The sequence below is a fragment of the Malaclemys terrapin genome, chromosome 1, assembly GCF_027887155.1.
Source record: "Malaclemys terrapin pileata isolate rMalTer1 chromosome 1, rMalTer1.hap1, whole genome shotgun sequence".
Taxonomy (NCBI): domain Eukaryota; kingdom Metazoa; phylum Chordata; order Testudines; family Emydidae; genus Malaclemys; species Malaclemys terrapin.
In genome coordinates, this window is record NC_071505.1 from 111,706,504 (window position 1) to 111,729,596 (window position 23,093).

General features: G+C 48.7%; 1 protein-coding gene across 1 annotated transcript in view; it reads left to right on the forward strand.

Annotated features, from left to right (window-relative positions):
- The first annotated feature begins 1,389 nt into the window (after nt 1-1,389).
- LOC128840919 (chromatin remodeling regulator CECR2) overlaps nt 1,390-23,093 on the forward strand; it is a 132,053-nt gene continuing 110,349 nt past the window's right edge. The window contains exon 1 of the mRNA XM_054035497.1: nt 1,390-1,759. Coding sequence (XP_053891472.1) covers nt 1,607-1,759 — 153 coding nt within the window. The 5' untranslated portion in view covers nt 1,390-1,606. The remainder of the gene's footprint in view (nt 1,760-23,093) is intronic.

The following is a 23,093-nucleotide window of genomic DNA, read 5'->3' on the forward strand; positions in this document are numbered from 1 at the left end:
CTGTAGCTCATTGCACTGGGAAGGTGAGAAGAGTGAATTGCCACCTGGCCTATCTTTTGCTTAATATTAAAATATATTAGAAAAGGTTTCTTTTTCTCCAATGCACTAAGTCAGGCTTGTGTCTCAGATACTGCTGATGCACCCAAGCACCAGCTTGAAGATAATTAGTTTAAATGGGGGGGGGGGTTACATTATTTACAGGGCAACATTAGTGAAGCAGAAGGCTGATGCAATGTGGCATGGGGATTTAGGTGGCACATCTAGGTTTACTAGAAGAGAACTATCATAAAATATCAGGGTTGGAAGGGACCTCAGGAGGTCATCTAGTCCAACCCCCTGCTCAAAGCCGGACCAATCCCCAGACAGATTTTTGCCCCAGATCCCTATATGGCCCCCCTCAAGGATTGAATTCACAACCCTGAGCTATACCTCCCCCCCCCAGCCTGCCTGGCTGCAAAGAAAAGCCTGAAAACATGAACCCAAGTGCACCCTAAAAGCTCAAAACCCAAAATAGAGACTCTCCCACCCCTTCACAGATTTGTTAAAGTAATGATTTCTTTTGAAGACTGATTCCTGATTTCTGAACACTTGGTATGAGCAATACTGACTAGTCCTCTCCTACATGATGCCGCTCTGACCTCCTCCCCCGCACCGGCACCAGCTGCATCACCCATGTGCTCTGCCACTTCCTAAATCACAGCTTAGCCTTCAGCACCCCTGGCTCCCCAGCCCAGAAACTCCAGACACCTGCTCCCCCGCGCCCTTGGGCAGCCCCCAACAGCACCCCAGCCCCGGCCAGCTTCCAGCAACCTCCCCCCGCAACTCCCCAGCTACTGCGAGCCCGCCCCACTGAACAGCGAGCCGCTACCCCTCAGGGCGCAGCACCACGGGGAGGGTGGTCCGAGCGCGCCCGCCCCCCCCCCGAGCACTGGTGCCTGCGCCTCTCGGTGGAGCCACGGCGGGCAACGAGCCGGCTCCTGTTGTTGTGATGAGAGCCTGGCCCCGCCCCCTCCTCGTGCGCGGCCCCCACATCGCCGGCCCCTTTGCTCCCCAGGCCCCGCCCCCGCCCTGCCTCTAATTAGCTAGCTAGCCCGCCCGCCCCCCGCAGGCTTCGCCCCATCTCCTCTCCCGGAGCGCCCCGTCCTTCTTTTGTCCACTCCCCAGACCACGCCCCTCCGGCCCCGCTATCTCCCAGTCCCCGGCCGCGCCCCACTCAGACCACGCCCCTTTCCCCCAGGTGGCCCCACCCTCTCCCTCTAAGCACCACCCCATTCCGTAGGCCACGCCTCTCCCTCCCCCCCTCCTCCGAAGCCCCCTCCCCTCCCCCCGGCCCCATCTGTTTCCCCGGCGGTGCGATGGTTACATTGTATGGAGAGGGCAGCAGCGGCGGCGGCGCGAGGAGGAGGAGGAGGAGGATGGGTCCGCGCGGCGGCCGCCAGCAGCAGCTCCCCCCCGTGCAGCAGGGGCAGCAGCGCCACCGCCGGCCCTAGAGACCCCCGAGCCGAGGCGCCAGCCCGGAGCCCCATGCGCAGGCGAGGGGGCAGCGCGGGGCCGCCGCTGGTGCTGGGCTGCTGCTGTTGAGCGGAGCGCGGAGACGGAGCGGGAGATGTGCCCGGAGGAGGACGGAGGCTGCGGCGTGGTGGGGACCGGGGGGCCGGAGGGGCTGGGCGAGCTCCGCTCCTGGTGGGAAGTCCCGGCCATCGCTCACTTCTGCTCCCTCTTCCGCACCGCTTTCCGTCTGCCCGACTTCGAGATAGAGGTGAGCCGCGGAGGGGAGCGGTCCGGGGACCCGATGGTACCGCATCCCCCTCCCCCTCCACGGGGCTGCCCCGGAGCAGGAACCCTGCCCGCGCCGCAGCCCCATGTTCCCGGGCAGCTGCTCTGCCTTCCCCGCCTGGTCTCGGGGTTGAGAGGGAGCCGCTGCCCGAGGTCCTGGGGGGCTGGGCGGGGAACTCCCTCGCGGTCTCTCGCTGTCTGCTCTCGGGCTGCGTGGGTTGTTTAGGGAGCGGCTCCTCTGCCCTGGGGAAAGCCGCCGCCCGCTCCCCGCAGCCCGGGCTTGGTCCCTGCTCCGTGCCAGGGGGTTGAAGTCGGATCCTTGCTGGGCATCCCGTGCACATGGGGAAATTTCTTTGGCGGAGACTTTGCCCTAGGAGTGTCTGGCTGGAGCCGGTTCCTGCAGCCCCGGGAGACCGGCGATGCCAAGCCTGGATCCGGATCTGAACTGCCCCCAAGTCCCGGGGACTGGCCGGATCCCGCTTCATTTCGGCCCGTTCGAGACAGACCTAGAGCCGCGTCTGCTCCCGGGACGCCCAACCCGCCCCCCGCGACAAACTTCGGGGCAGACTAGAGCCGGGAGCTGCCTGGGTGCCCACCTCCCCCAGGGGCTGCTGATTGATGCCAGGCATGTGGCTGCCTGCTCGCCATGAGCACAGACCCCTGCGGAGGGAGGCTGCTTCCCCTCCCCACACAGTCTAAGGCGAAAGATCCGGACTGTACCCTCCTAATCTCTCTCCTCCTACCCCCCTCCCCGGCCCTACCGCTGTGAGTGAGTCTGGTGTCCCCTCGGACGGCTGGCTTGGAGTTTGTTGTTGTGCCACCATTATCCCTGCGGGGACCGGGGAGGGGAGGGGAGCTTGGCTTCTCCCCGGCTGTGCGTGGAGGTGCCACTGCCCCAAGGCTTTGTGACAATTGAACTCAAGCCAGAAGGGTCTAGGCTACAGAGGCTGGTTGTGTGTTAGCTATTCCCGTCTCACGCTTCCCTTACGGGCTTAGCTTGTTGTGGGGAGAGGTGTTGTTTTGGAGGGTGTCGTGTTGAGACAACTCCAAATGTCGGCAAATCACCTTAAGGGTTTGGAACAAGTAATGGTGACGATGATTTTTGTCCATCAGTGCGTCTGAGTATAGCACTGCAAACTATCGAGTCAATTGCTACAGTCTTAGTTACAGAAAGAAAGAAAAAAAATAATTCTCTGTTGTAGAAGCAAATTGCAATGCGAGTTCTGCTTTCCTTATCCCCCATTCTTAATGTTTTCTAGTAACGTTTTTTGGCTAGCTCTTTACCAGTATATTCATGGCTATTCTTACTTTTGTTTAGAAATTAAGTTTTAAGTTATTTTGATGTAGTCTTTAAATTGTTTGTTTGTTTGTTTGTTTTTTGCCCAGTGTCCATAAACGTTTGAAATGCAGTACCACTTGCTGCCTTAATATTCTAAACTATAGATTAAGTGTGTGAATTTGTGTGTGTTTCAGAATTCATGAAATGTGGAGAATAAGGAGATGAAAAGAAGGGAGGAATGAAGGGTGTACCCCAGTAGATCTTCCAGGGCCTCTAGCTTTTACTCCCAAGATCATAAGCTGCTTAGACCAATGTGATTAAACCTGGGGTTTTCCATCTGTTTGTAACAGATGTAACAACTTTGGTGTTTCTCTGATGCTTTTTCAAACTTTAAAGTGTACATCAAAAGCAGAGGTTTTGCCAAGTAGCAAAGATGACTTCTGAGGGTTTTGTGGGAAGGATGCATGAGTAAAATATAGAGTAGATGGCTGGGGGAAGGGGGAGCTGCTTGGTGAAAAAGTGCAATGGTGCAATATGGTAGTGAGGAAAAATATTAGAGTGAATGGAAAGGGCATATTAAAGAAATTGAGAGAAACAGCTTGAGATCTCATAGGAAACCAAGATATTTAGGGTCAGCAACTACCCTCACATACTGATCTATCAAATAAATTATCATAACACTGGGATTTTATCATCTGGTTTGCTATTATAAAATATAGTGCTAGTGTTGGAAACTTGCACAGTGCTTTGCAGAATATAAAATGTGTTCCCTTCCCCAGTCACTGCCCAAAATGGTGGTTGTGATAGGAGGAGCTTGTCCTGCAGTGACCTACACTGACTAGTGTCACCCTTGGCTGTAGACATACAAGAAGACCATGGGATGGGGTTGGAGTTAGGCAGAAATGAGCATAAGTTGAATACAGTTAGGTATGTTTTGTTGAAATGTTTTTGCGCAAGAAAGTATGCAGCATTAATTTTAAGTTGTGTTTGGCCTCTTCTGCTAAACGGGTAAGAGTCTTCCTGCTTGGACAGTTTTTTCTTTTTGGTGGGGTCGTAGTGGGGGATGTTGGATGTTTTAACTTAATGGTGGATGATGCCTGTTTTCATGATTTGAAACGTTGAGAAATCCTGTTGGGGTACATGGATGCATTAAGGGAACATTTATGTTCATTGTGCAACTTCCAAATAATTTCTGGAGTGATCTGAATGGAGTGCCACAAGCATGATGTCTCTCTGCAGTGCACTATTTTCTAAATTGAAATATATTTTCAGAAATATATGTATGGTTGTGGGCAGTGTCTTGTAAATATTTTGTATTTTGGGTGGTAAATGCTGCAACGTTTGGCACAGTAAGAATTTTTTTCTGTTTGCTTCTAAATGCTATCTTGGTAGCATATTGGCAGTAAACTGAGAACAGTAAGCCGGTGAGTGTTTTTTTAAGACAGTAATTGCCCCATGAATGTGAATTCGAAAGGCCCCTTTCCAGAGATGCTTAAGGTTCAACAGGATGTGTGAATTCTTAAAGGGCAAAACTCCTTGAGCAGGATGTGAATTTCTGAAGAGGGGGAATCCCGTATGCAGTGTGAAATCTTGAAAGGGGAGAAGGTCTCTCAGTGATGCAACTCCTTTGGAAAGAGAACTCCCCTCCCCCTCCTATTGATGCAAAACACTAAAGGGGTGGGGTGGGGTGGGGAGGCTCTTTGGTCCAGCCTTGTGAAGTCTTCCAAGGAACCTAAATTTACAATGACAAAAAGCCAACTCACTAGCATTTCAGCTTAGCAGGCAATTGGCATCTGGCTTGCCTCACCAGTGAAGCACATCAGTTCCTAGAACTTGCTTAGGGTGGGGAAGCTAATATCACCTGGAAAGAAATTGGGAAGGAGTGTCTTCTGTCTTCACTAAAAATGCTGCAGTGGCTGGACTGCAGCTGCGACATTGTAGCGCTTCAGTGTAAACATCACTACAGGAACAGGAGGGGTTATCTGGTCACTATAGTTAATCCACGTCCACAAGAGGCAGTAACCGTCTACACGGGAGGTTAGATCAGCTTAACATCTCTCAGCAGTGTGCTTGTTTCTAACCTTAGAAATATTATACATATCCAGTCTGGTTTTCCCTTGGTTTTGCTGAAGGACATTATGGGGTGTGGAGGAGTGTCTCTGAGATGTATATTTTGGTCTCTCGCCTTAATTGAAGGGGCACTGGTGTGCACTTTTCCACAAAGAGATCCTTTCTTCCAAGTGATCATAGGACACTAGTGTTTATAAACAGGTGTTATCAAAATATAAACAAGCAAACAATCTGAAATTAAGGGTTAGTCCACACTTAAAGTTTTATTGGCCTGCGTATTTCAGTGATGGGTATATTTTTTTTTGTTGACATGATCCTGTCACTAAAAGCCCTTGTGCAGATGCAGTTAGATGCAATATAAGGTTCTTTACATCGATATAGCTTAATTTGGTTTCCCAACCAGTATAAATTATACCAGTATAAACATCTTTATGACTGTCTACACTAAGGGGAGATTTGCAGCTTAAAATTTTCCTGCTTTGACTGTAGTGGCATAGTTAAAGTGTAGACAAGTTCTAATTCTGTGTTTTTATTTTTTAAATCCCTTCCTTTCTTAATTGCTGGGTTTCAGGCCTTGGCTACACTTGCGGATTCACAGCGCTGCCGCTGCAAGTACTCCACCTCTCCGAGGGGAATAGCTTGCAGCGCTGCAGGCACTGATTACACTGGCGCTTTACAGCGCTGCACTCGCTGCGCTCAGGGGGGTGTTTTTTCACATCCCTGAGCGCAGCAAGTGCAGTTCTGTGAATTGCCAGTGTAGCCAAGGCCAAAGTCTCTTGCAATGTTAGATTTCACTAGTTTTCCAGTCAGCATAAAGTTTCCTGGGTAGACAAAATCTGAATTTCTAACATTAAAGTTTTTTTTTCCTGATTTTTTTAATGTCTTTATTCATCATAATAAAAAGTAAAATCAGACACAGGCAAATTTTTCCCCTTTGTATATCATCTTTAATTGGAGTACAGGGAAGGATGGGAGGAAGAGGTAGCCTTATTGTGTAGATTGCTTGATAATTCTTGGAAAGCTCTCTGTGATTTTGGTACAGTGATACATCTGAGCTCTTTTGTGTTTCTTTTTAAATGCAAACCTCTTGCCCTGTACTTACTGAACTGAAAAACAGTGAAGCTTCCAGATGTGGGCTGCCATCAGCAGCTGTACGTGTCAGAAACCTGGGAAGCAGATGTTTTGTTTTCTTTTTCCTGGACCATTGCATGGTGAGAGGCTGGAGAAGGGGAGTGGGTTTATGAAGCTGGTTGGCTCAGATAAAGAAGTGCATCCATCAGGCCAGGCTCTGGGTATTGTTATGGGAAGGGCGGTGTTGAACACCAAGCCCCCATGCTGGCTTCAGCAGATGCAGTTGCCTGACAAGGCACAGGGCTCCTCTTTTCAAATCTACACGGCATCACACAGCAGTGGACTCAGGAGGGGTTCAGCTACAACCAGGTCAAAAGTTCAGTGGGGCATGAGCGAGTGCATATGTGTGCATTGGAACATGTCTGGGGTCATGCAGAATTTTGCACACGCTTTTGTAAAATTAGGATACTATATACTGTTTTTGAGGAACAGTCTGTGAGCTAGCTGTTATGTACAAACTTGTATTCCCCTTTAAAAATCAAATTATTTTATTTTCTTGCTGCTGTTAACATTGGCAGCACACTGAGAGTTTGCCCTCTTCCCCTCAAATATTAGTTTGGAGTGAGGGCTGACCACAAATCCCCATTGCAGAGGTTATCAACTTGCTTCCTAGGCTTTGTGTTGACATGCAGAAAAGGTGCTTTCTGTAATCATAGTAGCTAACATGAATGAAGAAAGCAATTCTTTCCTCCCTGTCAAGATGTAGCCATAGTGTGGACCACATCCCAATACGGTGTGTCTCTTGGACATTTACCCCTCCCATTTGTAATTGCATCTAGAAGCATCCCTATGACAGCTACAGCAATTGTTTATGAATAAGATAATACTTGTGTTTAACATTTTCAGCTGTAGTTGAGAAACTGGAAATTGGCCAGAATCATGTCACCACTCAGCTGTTTTGGTTCATTTAGCAAGTGCATGGGGGCCGTGAACTACAGTTTAAGAATCTGCATTGGTGGGTCAAAAGGGGGTGACTTTCAAGTATGTGCTTCAAAATAATCAAAACATTGTTAACTTAGTTGATTTGCAAAAGGGGAAAGCCACCTTGCATATGGGAAATATAAATCTTTTCCTGTGAGTTTTAAAGTTGCCTTTGGGCAAATTGCCTCTGTCCCTATGGCTTTAAGATGCTTCTCTCCTCCTGCCTCCCAATGTAGTTCATACACTGACTGTATTGTTACCTACTTCTCTCCCGCCCTCCGAAAGAAAATGCACTGCTGTTCTAACCTACCTATATAAACTACCTTCTCTATCTAAACACTTATCTGTTCAATTTTCTGACCTGTTGCTCTTTATCTATTTCATGCTACTTCCATTGCCTCCCATTGTTTAAAACTACACCTGCTTTGCTACACTAAGATTTTATCACATGTTAAAAATATACCTTTTTTTCTCTAGTGAAGACAAAGCATCAGAGTCAGAATTTTGTGATCTCCATTGACCTATCAAAGCATTACTTCTGAATTCACTTTTGTGGACAGGTCAACATTAAAATGATAGTTGCCCACACAAGGACTTATTACCATGCCTTTAGGGTTCTCCTCATTTTCTGTAACCAGGGTCCTTTGTAATCCATGATGTTACAGCCACAGAATTTACTGTGATATCTTTCTTGCCCCCGAATAGTGCTTTGGAACCTAAGGTTACATTTAAAATAAATAACTGCTAGATGTATGCCAAGGTTGTCGAGAATATCTTAAAAACAAACAAACAAACAAACAGAATATTAAACTAGTGCAGAGTTTATCTTCCTGACTCTGCCATCAGTATTAAATTATATCTCTGAAATGTTTGAATGGCCCCATTCATCTTTTTGGATTGTTTACTCTGAAACCTAAAGACAGCACATTAAATATCGACAGTTCACCGCTTAACATTTTAGCAGCATTTGTCTCATCTTAAACGGCCTCTCATGCCTTCTTGGGTACCAAAATCTCCAACTTTTCGGAACTTCTAGCTTCCCTGGCTATCAACTTCTGATGCAGTGAGTTGATGCAAAAAGTTAAGGCACATGGAAATTAAGCATCCTAAACATTTCTGTTCTGCTGAACCAAAGTATCCCTGAAACTTACGGGTCTTGCTGCAGTTTAGGTCCAGCTTGCCATGAGTGTGTGTGTGAGGGGGGAGCTTTCATTGTACCCAGCAACATTTTCTTTTAATAACTTTTCCAGTGCTTTAACTGATTTACATAATTATCTCAATACAAATGATTCACTCCAATATTATATTGTTAAAATCTCACCCCACTGCTGCTCTTCCTTTGGGTCACCACCCCATTATTATTATTTATTATTTGTATTACAGTAGCATCTAGAGAACATATTGAAGTCCTATTGTGCTAGACATTGGGCAGAAGGGAAGAATGGTCCCTGCCTGGAAGAGCTTACAGCTTAAGGCAAATGCAACAAGTAGGTGTAACAATCACTCAGTATAAACTGGGCAGAAAACAGTAATAAGGGTGTATATATACAAAGACCAGCTATGTTTATAGCTAAATAAGTTGAGTTGGTTAAATATTTTAAATTAGATGTAAATAAATTAGAAGTTACTAGCCATTTGCCTGTCCGTTACCAGCATTTTTCTAGCAACAAAGGTTCAGATACAGCGCGTCCTCCCCTAAACCCAGAGCCCACGGGCAGCTCACCACTGAAGCCTAAATAGAGACAACGGTCTCTTACCTGGCGCCTGGGTCGGTGTGGAAGCGGACCTCCGGTCCGGTGAGATGTCGTGTATCCCGGACGAGCCCCCAAATTGTCGTGGAAAAGGTCATCCACGCATCATTTTTGATCAAGACTCAGCCTGAGGCCCATTTATTGATTACACACCAACGCGTTGGCGGTAGCACTTATTGGAACTGCTCTATCGAAACAAAACATACAGGAGTTTTTAAAGCTTAAAACCACAAACAGATTACACATACTTGAGTAATAATGACCTTATTTGGAATTAACACAGGTTAAGAGTTGGGGTCTTTTTGGTATTTCCCAGCACCCTTGCCTTGTATGGATGTAATTGAGTTAAGGTAGGGTTACCATACGTCCGGATTTTCCCGGACATGTCCGGCTTTTGGGGGCTCAAATCCCCGTCCGGGGGGAAATCCCCAAAAGCTGGGCATGTCCGGGAAAATCGGGAGGGCTCGGTGGTGCTCGGCCGGGCCGGCGGTGCGGGACCGGTGCGGGGCTGGGGGCATGGTGCCGGGCCGGGAACCGCGGGGCCGGGAACCGCGGGGCCGGGGAGCCGATCAGCCGGGCCCGCGGGGAGCCGGGCCCGCGGGGAGCCGGGCCGGCGGGGCCGGGGAGCCGATCAGCCGGGCCCGCGGGGAGCCGGTCAGCCGGGCCCGCGGGGAGCCGGTCAGCCGGGCCGGCGGGGAGCCGGTCAGCCGGGCCGGCGGGGCCGGGGAGCCGAGCCCGCGAGGAGCCGGGCCGGCGGGGAGCCGGTCAGCTGGGCCGGCGGGGAGCCGGTCAGCTGGGCCGGCGGGGAGCCGGTCAGCCGGGCCGGCGGGGAGCCGGGCCCGCGGGGAGCCGGGCCCGCGGGGCTGGGGGGTGTGCCAGGCCGCCGGGGGCCGGCAGTGCTGGGCGGGCCGGGGGTGGTCGGCCGGGGGCTGGGGCCGGCACCCCAGGGCCCGAGCCGACCCAGGCTGGAGCCGCCGGGGGGCCAGCCTGGGCCTTACCTCCTCCCCCCCACGCCCCCCTTACCTGCTTCAGGCTTCCCGCGAATTAAATGTTCGCGGGAAGCAGGGGAGGGGGCGGGGCGGGGGTGTGGGCGGGGCCGGGGGCCGTGGAGTGTCCTCCATTTGGAGGCACAGAATATGGTAACCCTAGTTAAGGTCTCCTTGGTACTTTCCAGCATCTTGCTGCAACTTTGCCTATTATGGGGTGCTGTTACACAGTGCCCCTCACAGGGTACAGTAACACAATGGGGAGTAACACAATAGGTATAGGGGAGGGTATGAGTTACATTTATAATTGCTTCATACTTGTAGGTTACATTATTATTTTACACAAGCGGTTATTGTATTTCAAAAGCATTAGACACATATTGCAAATTATTCCTGTTTCAGGGGGCTTCCATCACCTTCCCCCTCTGGCCCCTCTCCCCCCGTCCCAACTTCTCCCTCACTTACAGCGGTTATGTCACAACTCTTAACTTGGTTCAGGCTTTGGACCTGCTAGCCATAAGGCGGGCGCAGATCAAGCAAGCAAAGGTCTAGACCATTAGGGCTAGCCTAATTTCCCCCGCACAGTATCCTAGGTTGAACAGGACCTTGACAGAAGTGGTGTGCCGAGTCTTCATTTATTCACTCTAATTTAAGGTTTCGCGTGCCAGTTAATACATTTTAACGTTTTTAGAAGGTCTCTCTCTATAAGTCTATAAACTATTGTTGTATGTAAAGTAAACAAGTTTTTTAAAATGTTTAAGAAGCTTCATTTAAAATTAAATTAAAATACACATCTTATCAGTTTAGTGCAGTGGTTCTTAACCTGGGGTGCATGCACCCCCTGGGGCAGGGCCGGTGCAAGGATATTTTGCGCCCTAGGAGAAACTTCCACCTCCCCCCGCCCCTTGCACATCGGTTCATTGAGGGGCAAATCCCAATGAGCCTTTATTGACCCCAGGGGCCAGCCATGCCCAGGGGCTGCTCCCCAGACCAGATTCCCCCCTCCCTGCCCCCTGAACTCCCCTGGGGGGTGCACAGCGCCCCCACGAGCCCTCCCCACCCCATCCTGATGGCCCCTGCCCCGAGTCCACTCACTGGCTTTGCCGGGCTTGGTCTGTTTCAGCAGCTCGGCAGGGAGAAGCTGCCTTCCGTAGGCACCGGAGAGCCAGAATGTGCTGCTTGCGGCGGCGGCAGCAAGCCCCAGCCATGGAGGAGTCGGCGCGGTGCAGGGGGGCAGCAGCCCTGCAAAGGCGGCAGCGCCATTAGCAGGGAGCAGCCGTGCCTTCCCACCCCTCCTGCCCAGGCTGCGGCCTGGCGCCCCCCCCGGGCGGCTCCTGCAGGCTGCAGTGGATGCATGCGGGCACCAGCCCCCATGCGCCCCCTGGCTCCTCCCTCTCCTAGGGTTACCATATTTCAACAATCAAAAGGGGGGGGGAGCCCCGCCCCCATCCACTCCCTCCCACTTCCTGCCCCCTGACTGCCCCCAACTCCCCCCTCCGCTCCTTGTCCCCTGACTGCCCCCTCCTGGGACCCCTGCCCCTAACTGCCTCCCCAGAATCCCACCCCCTCCCTGTTCCCTGATTGCCCCAACTCTTATCCACACCCCCACCCCCAGACAGATCCCCGGGACTCCCACGCCCCATCCAACCACTCCCCGCCCTCTGACAGGACCCCCAGAACTCCCGACTCTACCAACCCTCCTCCTACTCCCTGACTGCCCCTCAGGACTCCCCTTACCATGCCCATGCTGGTCAGATGCTGGCTCCACGTGGAGGAAAACACGCTGCCAGTCTGCCGCGCGCACAGCCCCTCCCCCACAGAGTGCTGAGGTAGCAAGAGAGGGGCAGCGGTGGCGGCGGCTCTCATTCCCGGGGGCCGCGGAACCCGAGTGCGGTGAGGGGAGAGCTGGGAGGCATGCCTGCCGTCGGTCTGAGGTCCCGGCCACTGGCGCTGCTCAGCCTCCTGGCGGCCTGGGGTTCCGTTCACTCAGCCAGGTGCGGGGCTGGTGGCCGGGACCCTGGCTGGCAGCCGCGTGCCAGGCAAAATCGGCTTGCGTGCTGCCTTTGGCATGCATGCCATAGATTGCCAACCCCTGATGTAGGCTGTGAATAAACTGTGAAGCGCCTCAAAGATAAGGTCTAGACAAAGCGTTCAATTTATTCTGTGGAGAAATCCATAATCCGTGTTTAATTATGATCTTTGGGCTGGTATATATAACTTTGGGACTACATGCTACTGTTGTTCCGTGGTGGAACTCTCGCTGACATCAGTGGTTTGCACAAACGTCGGGGGGGGGGGGGGAATATGATGTTTTTTGTAGGATCTAGGCTTTTAGTTATCAATCATTTAGTCAGCACTTGATTTGCACATTCACTATAATAACTTAGTGGGGAAAATACGCTTTAAGGTCAGAGCAATTTCTGCTGTTTGTTTCTCATCCTTTCCCTGTTCTCTTCTTCTCTCTTTGTGTCTTTTCTCTTTATATTTCCTCTATTGCATCAGTTCCCACCTTCGTGGACTTCACTTCCACCACCTGCCTTATTCTGTTCGCTAAATTATCAGAAGCGAAATAATTAACACTTAAAATGGCAAGTGTGACACATCCTGGGGGTATCAAGGGTTGTGAGACTCCTCACTGTCACCTGCCCTTAGTGTGAGGAAGCCTTGTCTGTCCCTGCCATGGGTCAGCTCCACCAGCCATGGGCAACACAAGCACTCCCCACCAGGTCTTGCAGGCCCTGCTGTCACTATACAGGTTAGTGATTGGCACACCCCAACCTTTGAGCTCTCTGAGCTTCTCCCTGGAGTGTTCAGCCCTTGGTCCACTGGACGCTCACAGTATTCACAGATTCACTGCTTCTGAAGAAACAATGCACCCCAGCTTACCAGTTCTACCTCAGATCACCACTGTGCTTAACACACAGCAATTGTGTTTGATTTCACTATAAATATATTAAATTTATTTAAGAAGACATAGAGATTCAAGTAGTAAGTAGCAAGTTGAAATATTGGAAACAAGTGGTTACATATAAAATAAAATCATAACACACATTCTAAAGCCTAGACTTAACTTACAAGATACTCTCATGTCTTATAAAGTATTGCTCACCCAAAATCCTTGCGGCGCTTTTCAGCCAGGGTTTCTGTGACCCTCCTTTCATGATCAAGCATGCTGTCCATTTGCCTCCTTGGTGAAGGATTCCATGTGTTTCCTCACACTCCAAGATACACCAGAACAATCCTTTATCTTTATTCCTAAACAGGGCACCCCCTACCTTGTTTCATCCTGTACATTTCCTTTCTTGTAGGTTTCAGGAAATGGAAGTTCAATTCTCAGTTATTGTTTCACATGGTCTGCAGACTGGAACACATTTGGTTCACATTTTCACAACCATGGGAGCTAGAAACTTTTTTAAACAAATGCTTGAATTGTGCATAATCTGAATATACCATGCCAGTCATAAAAATACATCAAGCAGTCTAGGTGTTTGACACCTCTGGACTAAGATCTTGTTTTTTGATGCACTTAAAAAGGGAGGTACTTGAAGAAGGAAAGGGTGGGGGAGTCACATTATCAGAACAACAGGCCAAGAAGATTATTTTAGCATCAGTGTTTTGAATGGACCCAAGGTGTATGTCAGAAAGACTAAAGAAAGAGGGTTGCAGTAGTCAAGATGGGAGATAATGAGGGCCTCAGCAAGAACTTTAGTGGTGTGGACAGTGAGAAAATGGCAGATCTTATAAATGTTATGGAAGATGATATAGTAGGAATTGGACACAATCTGGATGTACAGGTCTAGAGAGAGGAAGGTGTTAGATGATGCCCAGGTCATGGATATGAGTGACAGGAAGGAGGATGTTCTCAGCAGTGACTAAGATAGGGAGCTGTGAAATTGACAAGAAACACTGATTGGCTCCCTAGCGTGAACCCCATGGGGCTCAGAGCTCTGCCTGTCACCCTGAAGCAGGTGGGGGGCTCCATCTAGAGCCCAGCTCCCCCCTGTGCTCCTGGCTCCCCACAGGCAGCGGGGAATCTGGATGACAGCCCAGCTTGGAGTGGGAAGTCTGGGTGGCTGCTGGGCTCCCGGTGGGGAGCTCCAACCAGAGCTGAGAGCCCGGGCTTTCAGCCCCCACACTATCCCTTTTAAGTCAGTGGAAGTGCTCCTGGTGAGGACGTGTGCCACTGACATAAAGAGGGTAGTGTGAACATGAAAAAACGCAGTAATTACTGCGGTGGCTGTGTGTCGACTTAACTTATGTAGACGTGCCCTGAGAATGGCTTTAAGGGGTTGTCTGCACATACATGCTACACCAGTTTAACCTGAATCTGTTTAAAAGCCAAGTTAGGTTAAATCTGTGTGTATGACAGTTCAAACATGACATATCAGTTTGCTTGCACCTGTGAGGATTTGTCTATACACAAGCTTGCACCAGCTTGCTTAAACCAGTTTGGTTAAATTGGTGCAAACCCACGTGATATATATTGGTTTAAAACTGATTATATTAATTAGTAAGCCAGGTTTTCAGTGGTTTGAGTGTGCACACAGTAGTTGGCACCTGTAAATAATAATAAAACAATACCTTTAAAGTGGTGCAAAGTTATGTGTAGATCTCTGGGCTTTTTCTTTCCCCACATAGCACTGTCTATTGCTGTGCCATTCTGCCCCTGGCATCTGTTAAGTGCCTGCATGATGGGTGAAGAATTAACCTTTATAATGTCTATGGATGCTTTTGGAGACTATTTGAAGAAAAACTTCCTCAATAAAAGGGCTGGAGGGAAATGATGACTGTTAAGGAGTTAAAAGTAACCAAATTAAAGGTTTATTGCTTGAAAGCTTATTGCAGATGTTTATGAAAATTAATTTTTCCCTTGTCACTATAAGCAATAGCATCTGCTGTGATTGTGAGAACAATGCAGCCTAGTGATTCCTCCTTCCTTACAGTAGCGAATTCTTTTAAACACAAGCTCTCTGCCTCAGAGAGTGTATCCTTTCAGCAGGCTTGTTCTTTTTAATGGGTGCCCATTCCTGGGGTCTCCATTGTTTCAGCAACAATAGCACTAGGGGCAGCTGATTTGGTTGACAGAAAATGTGTTAATTTAACAGATCTATTCCCTTTAGCAAGTCTCCTTTCTATTGTGTCCTCCTTTTCTCTTGGTTTCTTGGAAGGCTGTGTTAGCAGATTCTCTTAGGTGGGACATTCCTGTAATTAGAAGTGCTCTGCAGTCCTTTGTTTAAATAAACAGATAAAACACTTGATAAGGAAAATGGATTTTAGGGCATTTTGTTTGTTGCCAAAGTTGCTGGAACACAAATTTTCCATTTGGTTTCATGCTTGTTTTGCGCTTTTCTCCTTCGAAGATTGACTTAATTGAACTGGGCACAACACACAAACGACATCCAAGGACTTTACTTTGTGATTGTCACTGCAAACTGACCCTGAGTAGCTTGTCCTTTTAAAGGCGGTTGTATTTCTTTATGAACGTTTTTTACCTTATAAACTCTTAGCTAAAATGCAGCTTTTCCATTGAAAATATAGCTGTGAAATATCAACAAGAATGGGAATGCTGAAGCTGGCTGGAGATGTTGGTCCTGGTACATAAAATTAACACATTTGGTTTTAAAGGTTACTGCAGGGAGAGTTGAAATATGAGGGCGGTAATGTCTCTTAGACCTTATCTATTCTAGAAAAGAGCACCAGTTTAACTAGATCAATTAAAAAATCAATCCAGTTAATCAGTGCAAACCTCTGCTAGGCCTTGTCTACACTGGCAAGTATCTGCACAGTAAAGCAGCTTTCTGTGTTGTAACTCCTGGGGTGTACACACTGCCAAGCCACTTAGTGTGCAGAAACTGCAGTTGCAGCACTATAAAAAAACCACTCCGATGGTGGGGGGGTATATCTTTCTGCGCCAGGGCTACAACACCGCAGTGCCAGTGTAGACACCCTGGTTGATTACAGCGCTGCGATTGGTGTCCTACAATGCCTGTTCTCTGCCCTCAGGTGATCAATCATGAGCCCCACCCCTTAAATTCCTTGGGAATTTTGAAAGTCCCCTTCCTGTTTGCTTGGTGATGCGTGAAGTGGTCTGAGCGCATCTTTCCAGGTGACAATGTCTGCTCCACGCACCAGGCGATCCCCTGCTTGGAGCAATGCCGAGCTGCTGGACCTCACCAGCATTTGGGGAAAGGAGGCTGTCCAGTCCCAGCTGTGCTCCAGCCGTAGGAATTATGATACCTACGGACAGATTTCACGATGCATGACAGAAAATGGCCATGACCGGGGCACACTGCAGTGCAGAGTCAAAGTGAAGGAGCTGTGGAACACCTACCACAAGTCACGGGAGGCAAACCGCTGCTCCGGTGCTGTGCCACGAACTGCTGGTTCTACAAAGAGCTGGACGTAATACTCAGTGGAGACCCCACCTCCACTGCAAAGACCACTGTGGATACTTCAGTGGCTTGCATGCCAGTCGAGAGTGGACCGAACCAGGAGGAGGAAATCTTGGACGAGAATGTGGACGGTGAGGGGCATCCAGAGGCAGAGGATGACTCTGAGGTCAGAGATGTATGCAGCCAGGAGCTCTTCTCTACCCCAGAGGAGCCTAGCCAGTCACAGCTATTGGAGCTTTGTGAAGCGCTAACACAGAGAGAAGGCTTCTGGTAAGTGGCTTGGATTTTGGGAATCGCTGAAGCGAGTTGTTGGGGACAGGAGGGTTGCAGAAAGCAGGCTTGTGTCTATATGATGCACGTACCACCACATGCCTAGTCTGAGCGGCGGAACGGGGTGTTGATTGACTCCCTCACTTCACGGGAATCTGCCTCCGAGATTTCCACGAAACTCTCATGGAGATACTGGGCAATCCGTTGCCACAGGTTCTTTGGCAGAGCTGCTTTGTTTCTTATCCCATTAAGGGTAACTTTCCCATGCCACTCTGCCATCATTGGTGGGGGGAGGACACAGGTGAGCCGCATAAGGGCCAGGGCGGAAGCCGCAGTCTTGGAGAAGAACCTCCCTTGATTCCCTGCTCACCCTCAGCAGCAAGATATCTTCCATAATGAACACAGCCTGTGGAAAATGTGGGGACAGTAATGATTATAAAGTGTCTCCCCCCGTCCCCCCCCGACAGTGCTGGCTCTCCCCAAGAGAGACATGCCCAGTATTCAGTACGGTCCTGGAACATTGATTTCCCCTACCGCTGCTGTTACTCACCATTTTGGGGGTCTTAAGCTCGTGTGCTTGCCTGGGGTCAGCCACTTAGTGACAGGTATGTGAATAGTGGCTGTGTTTTAAATCACTGAATCAGTGGTCTGTGTGTTGCAAACAATACTGCTTCTGTAAAATGTTGCGTTTTGGCTTCACAGAGATGACCTTGGGAGCCCAGCCTCCCTCTTTGTTATCACCAGCTGAACAGCTGCGCAGAATTAGAAAGGGGCCACGAAAAACTAAAGAGGACTTTCAGTGTGATGTCATGATGCACTCCGCAGCTGAAAAACAAGAATTGAAGAAGTGGCGGGACAGCGAGAAGAGGGATCGAAAGGAGAACGCAGTGTACCAGAATGAAGCCACGGAGGAGCTCTTAAACATTATGGTGCACCAAGTGGACACGCTCCAGGCGCTACTAGCACTGCAAACTGAGCAGCTCCATGCCCGCCATCCCCTGCAGCCGCTGTTGCAAAACTCTTTCCCCTACACCCGGACACCACCAACACACTCTTATCAACCTCCTGGCTCCAGTCTGTACCTGCTGCATTCCACTCCTCCCCCGTCACAGTCCAGCCCTGCGGACTCCCATTACTCACTGCACTCAACACCCATCCCTCTGCAGTTTAGCCCTGCTGAAGTACAGTACCCGCTGCATTGTACTCCAAAGGAGAAGGTTGGATATGATACCTGGACATACACAAATCTTTAACCGTCCTAGGACCCCACCTCCACCTGGGACCCTCCCTTCCCCCATCCCCCCTTCGTGCTGATGTGTTGTTTTTGTTTGTCTCTCTCCTCCCGTTGTTGTTTTTTAATAAAAGAATTGTTTTGGTTTGAAAGCAATCTTTATTCTATTAATTGAAAGCAAACAGAGCACTGCAAAGCAACAGGCAATTTTCTTAAATCTTCACAGTGCATCATCTGCACCAATCACAATCATCTCCTAGCATTACAAGTACCGCACTCCTGAGCATAGCAACAAATATTAGTGGCTTTCAGCTTCAAATTGCTGCCTCCAGGCATCCCTGATCCTTATGGCCCCACACTGCGCCCCTCTAATAGCCCTGGTCTCTGGCTGTTCAAATTCAGCCTCCAGGCGCTGAGCCTCATCAGTCCAGCCCTGAGTGAAGCTTTCACCCTTCCTTCACAAATACAAGTACAGCACGCGGCTATAAGCATAGGAATATTGTCATCGGCCAGGTCCAGCCTCCCATATAGGCAGCGCCAGCGGGCCTTTAAACGGCCAAAAACACACGCAACAGTCATTCTGCTCTTGCTCAGCCCGTTGTTGAACCACTTCTTGCTGCTGTCAAGTTGCCCCAGGTATGGGTTCATCAGCCACTGCATTAAGAGGTTGGCAGGGTCTCCCAGGATCACAGTGGGCATTTTGACTTCCCCTACGGTGATCTTCTAGTCCTGAAAGAAAGTCCCTGCTTGCAGCTTCCTGAACAGGCCAGTGTTCCGAAACACACGTGCGTCATGCATCTTTCTGGACCAGCCTGCGTTAATGTCCGTGAAATGCCCACAGTGATCCACAAATGCCTGAAGAACCATTGAGAAATACCCCTTCTAGGTGGTCTGGTGCCAGAATTGGAATATGCGTGCTATCTATCACCCTCTGCAGTGAGGGAAGCCCATTTGTGCAAAGCCATCCACAATCTCACGCACGTTGCCCAGAGTCACTGTCTTTCGGAACAGGATGCGATTAATGGCTCTGCACACTTCCATCAACATGAGTCCAATGGTCAACTTTCCCACTCTGAACTGCTTAGCAACCGATCGGTAGCAGTCTGAAGTAGCCAGTTCCACAGTGCAATCGCCACGTGCTTCTCCAATGGCAGGGCAGCTCTCATTCTTGTGTCCTTGCACTGCAGGGCTGGGGCGAACTCATCACACAGTCCCATGAATGTGGCTTTCCTCATCCTCGAAAGTTCTGCAGCCACTGCTCATCATCCGAGACGTGCATGATGATGTGGTCCCACCACTCAGTGCTTGTTTCCCGAGCCCAGAAGCGGTGTTCCACTGTGGTCAGCACCTTCGTGAATGTCACACACATTCTCGTGTTGTAGCTACTACGTGTGGTGAGATCAATGTCGAACTGCTCTTGCCTTTTTAGTTTAAGGAATAACTCCACTGCCACTTGTGACGTGTCGGTGAGACTGAGCAGCATATTTGTCAACAGTGCGGGATCCATTCCTGCAGACTGAAGAGGCAGAGCGAGCACGCAATACACAAACTGCCAAATGCGGACGGAAGCACAAGGATTGCTGGGATTCAAAGCAATGCATCACAGGGCATTGGGACAGGACCGAGGATGCCCCGCAACCCCCTCTGCCTTCCCACAGCTCTTAGCGGCAGAAGAGGAAGAGATGCTCTGTGGGATAGCTGCCCAGAATGCACTGCTCTGAATACCACTGCAAGTGCCGCAAGTGTGAACATGCTATTGTGCAGGCAGCTGATAGTGTGAACATACAACAGTGGTTTCCCTTCAGCACTCTCTGAGTGGTGCTGTAACTGTCGGTGCTGTAACTCTGCCAGCGTAAACATACCCTATGATACACCTAAATCAATATAAGCAAGGGTTAAACCAATTTAACTTATGTCAGTAACTTACTGATGTTTTAAAAATCTGTTTGGTGCATTGTTTAGTATAGACAAGGCCTTGTGTGGTATCTGAGGTGCTGTAAAAAGTAAGTCTTGTCTACACTGCCACTTACAGCACTGAAACTTTCTTCTCTGAGGGGTGTGAACCCCCCCCCCCCACGAGCGATGCAAGTTTCAGCGCTGTAACGTGGTAGTGTAGACCGTGCACCAGCACTGGGAGCCATGCTCCCAGCGCTGTTAGCTACGTCCCTCGTGGAGGTGGTTTTTTTACAGCGCTGAGAGAGCTCTCTCCCAGTGCTGGAGCCGCAACTACACAAGCCACGTTAACATCAGCTGTGAAGCAGTGCTCTTGATGCTGGGATTCATGATATAATAGGAGCCTTAAGATTTGATGGTCTTTGCCTGCATTTATCTCCTCGTTGGTGGAACAGTTTGTGCTATGGCTCCTCCTCCAGTTGGTACTCTGTCCACACTAGGAGCAGGAGAGGAGGAATAGCTTCACACCACCAAAACAGGGAGCATCTGTTTAAAAAAAAAACACAAAAAAACTTAGAATTTTCACCACAGGTGAACCCTGTGCACTCAAGAGCACAGGGTACAGATTTTACTTATCCATGAGTCAAACCACACAGGTCTTTTGCAGGGAGGGAGGGGATGGGGGAGGGAGAGAGAGGTGAAAATCAAGTTTAAGAACCTAAGTGCTTGAATCCTAAATGGAGCTAGTCAAAGATTAGAATGGGGGAAGGGAGTTGGAGAAGAGTAAATAACACAGCACCCTCTTCTTGTATGCTGAAACGGTTCAAGCTACATAAAAACCGTTGCTGAGGTTATTTAACGTGTGCATCAATGAATTTTGGGCCCAAAATGTAAATTGTTTAATGACACTTCCAAAAACAAAAGCAGGGAGTGCTATACTAAAGGTATTTACAGTAAACTTGAAAACTGCATTTCCATCTGAGAATTTTAGACTTAGTATTGTTATGGGTAACCCCTAAGTTTACTATAGCTGGAAGAGATTAGAAACAACTTTTTTTCTTTTTTCTTCCACTTAGTATATTCCGTATTTGAAGGCACTTAGCATATAATCAGTTTCAGGGTGGTGTTAGTGCATGTCCTGCAAGAGGGTGTTTAACAGAAAATGCAGCAGCAGGAGAATTGAAACTGAACAGGTAGCGAGAGGCTAGGTATGCCAATGTGTGCGCAGGGAGAGGAGTGGTGAGGTTGAGCACAGTCGGTGGGAAGCACAGGCGTATCTAAAAGACCCTTCTTAATCTAAACAGGAGAAGAAAAGCCCCTAAAACATATTTTATAAAGAACTTTTACTAATCAGGACATACTCTTGTAAAGGTCCCCTTTAAACCCTCCCCTCCAGTCCTGACCTCAAACACAAAGTGAAATTGACTGGTTTAATTTCACGGTCTAAGATGGCAGCATTGCACAGATCAAACATAAATTGTGAAAAGTAAACTCGGTTTAAAACAAAAAATCAGCAAGATCAGCAATTTCAGTAGTCTGAGTTGTCCTGTTGAAATAACTCCCCTCAACTGTTGTGACTTCTAAATGGTCTTGGAGGCTGTGATCACACTGAGTCCAGGTACCGAACATCAAGGCTCCGTGTCACTGCTGAAAGTCTGTGAATTGCATTGCCTTGTAGGACAGGGCAGCCATGTAGAATAAACCTGGTATAGCATTCTTGCTTTCTTTTCTTTCAGCCCAGTACATAGTGTTAGGGCATAGGGGACCATTTTGCCTTTAAGATAATTGTGTGTTGGAGAGGATCAAAGAGCTTGAGGGTTTCTTGGTTGAAAGGGGATTTTCTCCATGGACAGCTGCAGTAGTGCATTAGTACTGCAATGGATTATCTTTCCATGATTTGTGGGATCTCAACCAGATATAGGGGGCCAGAGTGTAATAGGGAGACCATTGGACTTTTTTCTTTTTCAAACAGGGTATTGCAGAATGTTCTTAAACTGGAAATAGTTTGGGGGAAGGTGGAGAAACCAAACACAACTCTCCATTATGATTAACTGCAGCTGGCAGTCCAAATTTATCCTGTTCTGTGATGGAGCTGCTCTTTGAGGAGGGTGAGAATGGAGCAGATCCCAACTAGATGCCCGATGTCCTGCAGTGACAGTGTGTACTTGGGAGGGAGCAGAGGGTCTCCTCAGGTGAACAGACTGGTTGTGGTAGGTATCAAGATTGCCAGATGCCCAGACTTGCACACATTTTGTGAAACTTCTGTTAATGATTGCTCTGAAAAGTGGCCTTCTATTGGGGGGTGCCCCTTTTGAAGCATGGATGGGTGTCTGTCCTCTATTGTTTCTCAGTGGTGGAGAGCTTTTTACTACTGTATCTGTAGCTGGCCTTAGAATTTGTTTAGGTAGAGGCAAACTGCCAGACATGGAGATCAGGTTGTGATTTGCCTCCCTGATCTGGTTCCACTGCTAGAGAGAGAGAAGGGATCTGAATGTGCATTGCAGAGCTTTGGAATGTTGGTCCCCAGGTGGCCTGCTACCTGCTTTGCTTGTGTTTAAATCTGGCTGGATTGTATCCTTTTACTGCTTAGTTAACAAATGTTGAAATCGCGCTGGCCTGGTATTAGTCATGACTAGGTTGTGCACTTCTTCAGAAGTGTCTTGAATTAACAGGCTGGCAGAACTTGCTCAGTGTGGCCAGAAATATGACTGTAACAACGACATTTTCTTAGTTAATCTCTTTGCTCCCTTGTGTGTATTCAGAATATTTGCTGATTGTAATGACAAATACAGTATAAGTTATGTTACCTCTTTCTTAGACCTTGAGAGCCAGGATAGCTATGGGAGAGTGAACTAGGTTCTTTTCCAGCTTGTTATTCACTAAATAAGTTTCAGTTATAGAATCTGTTTCACTAGTGATGTAGGAGCCAGAAAGAACCCAACTTGACTTTCAGATCCCATGGCTTACAGTTAGGAAAAGCCTCTTTCCAGTTCTATTTGTAAACTGATGAGATTTAATCTGAAATCTTAAAGATAAACATGGATCTCCATATGCCATTTATAGTTACTTCTCAGAGGAAACACTACACTTTATAATTATAGCTTACATAGCAGGAACTACTATGCCATGTGAATCTTGAGTATGCAGGACTATATTGCTAAGCAATAATTATAAAGTGTATTTTTTTCCTCTGAAAAGTTGCTCCTTGAATTGTTAGGTGCTTGACAGGTGTATTGGATAAGCCTCCTTCTAGCCAATCAGGAGAAATGCCGTTATGATGTCACTGATTGAATAGACACTTTCCTGTTCCCCATGCCTGGATTTCTTGATCTAACCTGTCCACTTCATCTGGAAAGACTGTAGTCAGTGAAGAGGAAGGAGGATGTACATCCT